Source organism: Jaculus jaculus, chromosome 11 (assembly GCF_020740685.1).
Source record: "Jaculus jaculus isolate mJacJac1 chromosome 11, mJacJac1.mat.Y.cur, whole genome shotgun sequence".
Classification (NCBI taxonomy): Eukaryota; Metazoa; Chordata; class Mammalia; order Rodentia; family Dipodidae; genus Jaculus; species Jaculus jaculus.
The window spans coordinates 30,184,147-30,193,807 of NC_059112.1; the positions used below are offsets into that span (position 1 = coordinate 30,184,147).

The window sequence follows — 9,661 nt, forward strand, 5'->3', positions numbered from 1 at the left end:
AACTGTCCACTCTCTCCCATTTGGGAATCATACTTTTTAATGTCTCCATGTATAGAAGAAGAGGCATAGATAGGAGATAATGAAAGGGGAGCAAGATGTCCTGAGGAAAGTTGAGGAGGGATAAAGTACTCTAGTAATACAAAAGCTGAAGCACCATGACACAGGAATGCTTGTGAAGAGAGGGGATGAAGGAAGAAGAGTGTAGTGAAACAAAATCAATGAAAATTGGTTTGAAAATGCCATAGAGAAACCTAATTTTTATATGCTAATAATATTTTTATGAAATAAAATTGAATTGATGTTTCATAATACTACATGACTATGTCTATATTATCAGTTGCAAATATCACTATTAAAGTAAAACAACTCCACATTAAAAATGAGTAAATTGTAAAAGCATTGCTATGATGTTGAATGAGTTTTATGTTTAATTTCTCTCACAGTAATTTTACTTATCAAATGAGTTGAAATGTGGTCTATTGCCAAGTTATTATTAGAGTTAAGTACAACATTGACTTCACTTTCAATGATGCATATAAACAAGACAATCTTTAAAGACTAATCTTTATAAACCTAGTGCAAAATGATGGAATTCATGAAATTTCTAAGTAGTACAGAATATACAGAGTTTAATACTCTAATCTAGGCACTCTTTCTCTCAATTTCTGTTGCTCAAAAAAGAATACATGGTGCGCGACGGGGCCCGTGGTCGGAGCTGTGGCAAACATGGCGGCCGAGCGTAAAACCAAGTTGTCCAAGAATCTACTGCGCATGAAGTTCATGCAAAGGGGCCTGGATTCAGAGACCAAGAAGCAACTAGAAGAACAAGAAAAGAAGATTATTAGTGAAGAGCACTGGTACTTGGATTTGCCAGAGCTTAAGGAAAAAGAGAGTTTCATAATAGAAGAGCAGAGTTTCATGTTGTGTGAAGATCTTCTCTATGGAAGGATGTCATTCAGAGGATTTAATCCTGAAGTTGAGAAATTAATGCTTCAGATGAATGCTAAGAACAAAGCAGAAGAAGATGAAGAAGATGAAACAGTAGAACTTGATGTGTCAGATGAAGAAATGGCAAGAAGATATGAGACCTTGGTGGGGACAATTGGGAAAAAGTTTGCCAAGAAGAGGGACCGTGCCAAGTATGAGGAAGATGAAAATAGAAACATAAAGCCCATGAAAGTGAAGAAGATGTTCTTAAAGCCCCAAGATTAAAAATGAGTGCCTGAAAACTGGACTGTAGATGCCTATGAACACAGCAGCATTTGGAACTCATCATGATGGTGTGTCTGTAGTGGTTCATGCTCTCATGTTTATTTGTAAAGAATAAACATAGGAGTATTAATTATAAATAATTTAGGAAACATGCTGTCTTGAGACAGATGTGTAATGGATGTTGTACATCCTTTTTTAGTGGCATTCTTCACAAATGGGATCTTAGTCCCTTCTCTTCAAATGTGTGAGGCACAGAAGCTTCCCAAAACAAATTTACCTAACTTATTTATATGTACATATTGTTCTCCAGTTACTGATTGGAATTACTTGAATTGACTGCTGAAATTTAATGCCATTGTTTCACTTCACTCTATATTTATATTTTATTTTAAATTATAAATGTCAAGCCAGGTGACACATTTAACTTGGATCAAATGTTATGAGAATTTGTCATATATATATTCACCAAGACAAACATGCCTCTCCACCCTGAAGCCTGCTGCCTGACTGTTTCTAGTTCTTGGAACAGAGAGCTGGTTGTTGTTCAAAACAGTTAACTTAGTGGTAATGGGCTCTTTTTTTAAATGTTTTATAATAATCCATTTTCATGTACTTTTTATGTTTTCTTATACTTTGAAATAGTTTAGTCTAGTTCAGTAATGTAACTTTTATCCAAACAATAATTTTAATAAATACTAGCCATTGAAAAAAAAAAAAAGAAAAAAAAGAACACATATTTTCTGAAGTAATATATTTGATCATTTCTTATTAAAAGATACAGCCAGTAATTTTGAAAGTCAATGTTCACAACAAAAGTTACAAGCTTTGGCAGGCCACATCATTTTTTAGCTTTCTCCCCAATATAATGATATGAGCTAGTTGTTAATTCTTGACATTAACTACGTATTTTAACTTTGGATCTAACATCAAGAAACATCATACTAAAATGTCACTAAACTATGTATCCCATTCCTTCTTGGAAGCAAATAATGATAATGAAAAAATAATTAAAAGAAACTAATTGAATAACAACTGAAACAATTCTATAATATAATTTTTTAGCTGAAATAAAATTAATAGACTAAACCTATCAGAGATGACACAAAAAGAAAATACTATACAGAAGAAAGCACAATACCAATCTTATTTAAGAATAGTCGTGGCATTAATGTGCAATGTCTCCCTTACTCAGCCTCAAGTGTTTGTGATTAAGCCTCATACTCAATACCTAGCTTGTGGAAACATTGGGAGGTAGAGCCTTGTTAGAGTAGGAATGTCACTGAGCATGGACCATGAACTTTTTAAAAATAATAATTATTATTATTTAATATTTGATTCTTATTTGTTTATTTATTTGATACAGAGAGAGGGAGAGAGAGAATGGGCATGCCAGGGCTTCCAGCCACTGCAAATGAACTTCAGGCCCTGCGCCCCCTTGTGCATCTGGCCAGCGTGGATCCTGGGGAATAGAACCTGGGCCCTTTGGTTTTGCAGGCAAACACCTTAACTGCTAAGCCTCCAGCCCCATGAGATTTTACTGGTCCATAATTCCTGAGGGTTCAGTTGCCAGTTCACTCTTGGTGCTAAAACGCCAAGATGTGATGTCCAACCTTTGCTTTTCCATGATTTCCTTGCCCTGATGAAACTTTTCCTGAAACTCTTAAGTCCAAACACTTTCCTCTCACAAGCTTCTTTTGTTCAGGTGTTTTGCCCCAGCAATAAGAAAATAAGTACTACAATAGTGTATTCTGAGACACATTTCAAAGGAATTTGAAGTCTTTTGTCACTATTCCTCTTAGTGTAAAAACAAGTCAGTGGGAAAATAAAAATTGCACAGTGCAGTCATAAGACCCAGACTATGGTTTATCAGCAGAAAAGGTAGAAAACAATTGGCATGTAAACTGAATAGATGAGTGTGAATGACTGTTACTCATTAATTGGAGCTAGATGACATCTTCGCCAGCCAGGGAACAAGCTAACAGTCTTAAGGAGTAAGGGAATCAGGATAGGGCATAGCAAAGAATTTCTCAAAGAAAGAAAAAGGCATATATGAAAAAATGTTTCACTGGAGAGCTTGCTTAATGGTTAAGGCACATGCCTGTGAAGCCTAAGGACTCCAATTTGATTCTCCAGGTCCTACATAAGCCAGATGTACATAGTGGTGCATCCTTACGGAGTTTGTAGTGGCTAGAGGCACTGGCCTGCCCATTCTCACTCTCACTATTGCTTTCTCCATTTTTCTGTCTGTAATAAATGAATAAATAAAAGTAAATTCTTAAAAAAGAAATGTTAATGATAAACTAAACAGAGTTTCATAAAATTTTGAAGAATAAATTAAATGAAGTAAGCCCCAGTAAAAATGTGCCATATGAGCTTTTACTTATTCTCAAACTTGTTGACTTTTCTCACACTAATTTTTAAATTTATTTTTGAGTCACCAATTCTGCCTTTTCTGAATGTGATCAACTATCTGAATAGCTATGAAAATCATCATCTATCCAAAAATCTGTTTATTACCTTTAACTATTTATGTGAAATCCTCACTGATCATAGTCTGACAGCCTGATGTTAGAGGTTCAATGAGGAAAAAAAAAAAAAAAAAAAAAAAAAAAAAAAAAAACTGAACCAATAGAGAGAGAGAAAAAAAAAAAAAAAAAGAAAATTTCCCTGAGAGGAACTATGTCTTACTACAATAAAAGTGTATACAGGTGGACTCAAGCATGTGATGACTAACCAGAAATTGACAGGCTACCAGAGAATTCACTGAGATGCCAAATATACTTTGCTTTCTTTAAAAATTTGATGCCCAAATTAAAGTGTATATTTTATAACAAATAGAACAACAAAAAGGCCATTGTAAATTTCACTTTCTCTTGAAACATAATTAATATAAAATTTCCCATTAGCTAGGCCTTCAAGACATTTGAAGTGAATATTTTCAAGAAAACTAAAAACCAGCTTGAACAAAAAATATCTACATTTGTCATAAGCTGCTGAGTGTCTTAGATTTCACTCATCTTGCAATTCTTTAAGTGCAGATAGAATGATAGCATGAGATGAAAGAGTATTCGTTAACAGCAATGCCAATAACCAGTGTTGACCATTTTGAATTGGTTCCCTGACCACGCATACACATACACCCTCACCATGAAGGCAGCAGAGGTGCATTACAGTGAGCTGACCCCTAACATTACAAAATATTTGAAAATTCTTAAATTCATTAGAAAATTCTTCTTTTAGATCAACAGGAAGCATAGATGTGATATCTGTTCACCAAATATGTCTACCACGCAAACTGTAAACAGATGGTCTCTGCCTAATGTAAACCATTGCTTTTCTACAAAGTGTGTAGAAACACAGAATTCCTCATAGATGTCCCTAACAATCATTAGAGTCAGAAAATATGCAGAAATGATGAACAATTGTAATGGATCTTGGTGTACAAAACACAGTACAATGAAAACATTTAAAATGTGGATTTTATATTAAATAAGCCATTGTAATTCTTCACGAATTAATTTAGAGTAAAGTAAAACATCTTAAAATAAAATTCCATTCGCTCCTCCCTCTTTTTCACACACATGCATGCACACATGCACATATGCATGCATGCGCATGTGCATGTATGCGTACACACACACACACACACACACACACACACTATTTTGATTAGATGTTGAGATTTTAAAGTAAAAATATGGTAGGTTGCAGAGTGAACTCACTATTTTAAATTTTGCCTTTGTGGAGTCTGGGTTATAATAATCTACCCTTAGGGGAGATTGCATGGGTGTTAACAGCTGTGGAGAAACAGATTCACAAATTTGTAGCAAAGGTCTCTTTCAAGATAGTGAACAACTATCTCAAAAATCAAACCTGGTAACAGGCAAGTAAAGTGTTTAGGTTCTACCGAGAAACTTCTTTCTGTAAAACAAATTGTAGAATACATTTGGAATTTCAAAAACTGTTTGAAATATCCATTGTGTTTTGCTTAAGTGATGACAATTAAAGTGAAGGAATTTTGAAATTTTTAAAGCCAGGTCTAATGTCAAATTATTGGAATGAAATTTATTAAGAGCATGTGAGTACCAAAAGCACTCTGAAAAAAATTTAAGTCAGTTCTAGGAACTTTACCTCCTCAAATTTACATGTTCTGTATTTGTTATATTAATAAAGTCTGGATTTCTAGAAAAGATAAGTAGTAATAGTATATAAACAACAAAATTACTATTCTAATAAAACTATTTTAAATGCCTCAGTGGATATGACTTTGAATTTACCATAGTCACAAATTTGGAATCAATAATATTAATTTGAGTTTCAAGGCTGCTAAGACTGATATGAAGAACATTGAGGTATGGCTATTTTCTCTCTGCTACTGCTTATTAATGCAATTTCGCTCTATGCAATTTATCCTGGGGGATATGTTAAGTATCTGTTCTTTCTTTAAAAATTCATCATTTCAGAGAACCAAAATAATTGCTTAGTTCTAGTTCTGGGTATGTAATAATTAGTTTTTCCTTAAATGTTCAAAATATGAAAACAAACAGAATATAACTATATTTGGGTTTCAGTTTATTTAAGGTTATCAATTATTTTGTCATGAAACATTATAACTTATAACCTTAAATTATTGTAAGTTTTTGCATCATGGTTTGTGTTTTCAAAACAGATACTTATCCATAAACTGCCCCATTCTCCTAAGTTTCAATAACCAAAGATCATTTTGAAAATCTGTATTTTTTCATAGTCCCACTATCAGAATTTGATAACTAGAACAAGTTCAAACATCTTCCAAAGAACTATCTCATGTAAGGCCCCATCCATGTGAATGAAAAAGGAAGAGTTGACTTTCAAGTTCAGCAATTTAAATATTGTGTCTTAGTGTTCTTAAATGAAACATCACATGTTTACAAACCTTGGATCCTCTGGAAAGTATGAGTTAAATAATTTAAATTTATTTTCATGTTTATAGCTTGCATCCTCCCATTACCCAAAGGGTAGGACAAAGTCATTATATTTATCTTCCCGACTATGAAGTTCATTCTTCAAAGTTAAGTAATACACTCCAGGGGAAAATGTAGTATTGGATGTTTGAAAGTAGATCTGTTAATTCTGGAGTTAGAATGCTTTTCAGCTTCTATGAATTGCTGAATTTTGAAATAAAATGATAATAATCTTATCTACTCTGCTTATTTCCTGAAATTCATGTAAATTAGTGTGGTCATTGGGACTTACTCTTTCATCAGCCTATCTCTCAGCCTCACTCCAAATCCTAATATTAAATACACAAAGGAACAGTGGATGATTTAGTCCTAAGGAAAAAAAAAAGGCTGTCACTATGAGGGCCACCTGACCTGTAAAAGGTTCATATGCTAATATTATATTCACTTCCATATTGTGTTTTTATTGATAGGGAAAGAAAATGCTATGTGCTGGGTGTTAGCACACAGTGCTAGATTCCTTATTGTAAAATTGCACATCCATTCCCATGTTTCACATACAAGATACATTATTATAATGATAAGTAACACATGTATACTTTCTTTCATACAGATCTGCTAAAATTTTCTTGTCTGAACAAGGATTCCACCTCTAACTAGAAGCAGTGTCTAGAGAGATGGCATCAATTGCAGCAATCTTTGCAATGGGAGTTTTGGATATGGTAGGAGGCCCCTTGGTGCACAACAGAGAGCGAGTAAATATGGTAAAAATAAGCAAATGTTGCACAGATGTGCATAGCTGACTTCTTGGTTTCCAACTTATTAAATAGACCTCTTGGAAACCTATAGATTGTTATTCGTGCAGATTTTCCATCCAGGGTACTTCAGTAGAGACTGCCTATTCCAAGTTAATGAGAAAAGTCCTAATTAAGCTAGCCATATGTTCAGTTGCATTTATAAATGGGAAAATCACCCCTTTTGTTGCTGATACCACCATTGTCGTCATCTCCTGCTGCTCCGGGCGTCACCGGAGCAGTCACTGTTTCAACAATCTCCTCTGTCCTCCCCGACTCATCCCGGGCCAGCACTCCCTTTCATGAGATATTCTTGGCACGCAGAGCAGAGTGCCTGCAACGCTTGCTTATGAAAATATCCTTCTGGATATCTATGTCTGTACTGAATGCAACTATGTCTTCAATTTTGCCCTGGGGATATAGATCTTACAATGCTGCCAAGATATATTCTTTCTTTTCAAGCATTTAATCTATTCTGGAGCACGTGGAGAAACCAGGAGTTAGGAGTGCCCTACATAGCCCTTGTTGCTTTCACCATCATACTTAAGATTCTTTTTATTTTGGACTTTTCATCTGTGCAGGTGTAAAACATTTGTTTAGAGTGCTGTCTTCACGTGAAGTCAGGTAAATGAGCTAAGTAGAAAAACTGCACTACTTTGAGTCTAAAACTGTTGTGGGAAGATATTTTCATCTTACCACATTACCCAAGCCTGAAAGGTTGAAAACTCGAAATGAAAGATTCCTACATTCATGATGGTATCAGAATAATGGCTATAATAAAATATTCTTCATAATTTTAAAATATGATAATTTCCTTTAATGTTCCCTTGAGACCTCCACATTTTCAGTTTAAAGGAAAAATTACCATGTCTTAGGAAATATGTAATAACTACTATCATAAGTTGCATGAACACACACACACACACACACACACATATATATATATATCACTAACCATATGTTCTGTGCCATAAGTTCGTTCCCAGATAATATAATAGCATGATACTATAACTCTGCTGCTTCATCTAAGTTCAAAATTGATGAAAAGTTCACCTTAGATTTTTAATTTTTCACATACATTAATTTGAAGTTGAAAGCAATTTGCTAAAAAATTTAGTTACTTCATTAAATTAAAGTGAGGTTGATTTTAGAAAACATGTTAAGTCAAAAGTAATATTGTTGCCAAAAGTTCCAAGAATGTTTGCCTCCATTCTAAAGGACTATTACCTAACAGATGCTGCTAGCAGCACTGTGTGAGTATATGATTAGACAACTGTTATTAAAATAGGAGTTGTAGCACCTGCACATGAACCAAATTCAGTCCAGTTTTCTACCAACAAATTGTTGAGTTTTATTTTTCATGAAACTTGTGCATTTCTAACACTATTTTAGTGTTTAATTATCTGTCAATGATGCAAGTAGTAACATGAATTTCATTTGGTTTAGCATCAGAATTCCTGTAGCTAGTTCTACCTTGCTGGGATGAACACCCAAACCAGGCACAGTTTAGGGGAGGAAGAGAAGTACTTCAAGCTTACAGATCAACAAGGAAGCTCCATCAGTCACAGAAGCTGCTTCCACACATCCAAGCAAAGAGCAGCAACCAACCAGCCCATGAAAACAAAAATCACTGATGGGGCGAGAGTGGGGGTGACCCTGCCAGACCTCAGACTGCTCTGCATCATCTTATCATCTATGGGCTTGAAATTAATCCTCCCCCAAACATACCTTAAGGCTGGACCCCAGGGCCTGCCCACAGTGATAACCATCTTCAGTAAGGAAGGTGGACCCAAGTTATAATCTTTAATAAAACACCTTCATCTATTCAAGGCATATATTCAAACTACTACAAAAATGAACTTTTTTGGGGGGTTCCTGGAATTCACTATATAGTCTCAGAGTGGCCTCGAACTTATGGTGACCCACCTACCACTGCCTTCCAAGTGCTGGAATTAAAGGCATTGTGCCATCACACCCAGCATGAACTTTTTTGTTTTGAAAGTTTTAGGCCTAAGGAGAATGCTGTATGCAGAAGATAAAAAGTCACTTCGTCAAAATAAATTGGCCTTGATACTGTAGAGTTAATCATAAATGTATAGTATAACATAACAATTATATAAGACCTTAACAATTTATGAAGCAACCTAATTCCATATAATTTCATATTTCATTTACAGTAGGTATTGCTATTTGAATGTGGTGAAACAGTTAATGATTGATATAAATTGCATTTTCTTGTCTGTATTTCTGAGCCACCAATCCTCTTAATAATATGATTCATTGCATTATTTCACTAAGGACACCTGTATTCTGGGATTGTGTTAATTCCACTTCTATCCAGAGCCTGATGTGAGAAATAATTTAAGACATGTAAAACTGAACTCCATGTGTTCCCTGTCTACATTCTGGATCCACAGTTCTCCCAAAATATGTAGACTTTTGGGACATAGTTGTATCATTCCTAAGTGCCTACCTTGGTCACATAGTCCAATAGTTCTGTATGTAAATTCAATTAGTAGTTGAAAGTGGAATTTATGTCATAGATAAAATAAGTGTAACTTTTGCAAGACATGATTTCACAGAAGTTGTTATATAATTTTACACACAAAGCAATATTTTTTAACCAAAAATTATAATACAATATATGATTTTAAACTTTGTATAAATGAACTTGGAAGTAGTTAACCTTTCATTTGTTGATTATTGTCATCAGTA

General features: G+C 34.4%; 1 protein-coding gene across 1 annotated transcript; it reads left to right on the top strand.

Moving 5' to 3' along the window:
* The first annotated feature begins 703 nt into the window (after positions 1–703).
* On the top strand, positions 704–1,706 carry LOC123453268 (M-phase phosphoprotein 6-like). The gene has a single exon (XM_045130067.1). It carries the CDS (start codon positions 727–729, stop codon positions 1,210–1,212), a length of 486 nt encoding a protein of 161 aa, XP_044986002.1. The 5' UTR covers positions 704–726; the 3' UTR covers positions 1,213–1,706.
* The last annotated feature ends 7,955 nt before the right edge of the window (positions 1,707–9,661 follow it).

What these genes read in the sequence shown, in the direction of transcription:
- LOC123453268 (XM_045130067.1), top strand. Translation starts at nt 727, where the DNA reads ATGGCGGCCGAGCGTAAAACCAAGTTGTCCAAGAATCTACTGCGCATG.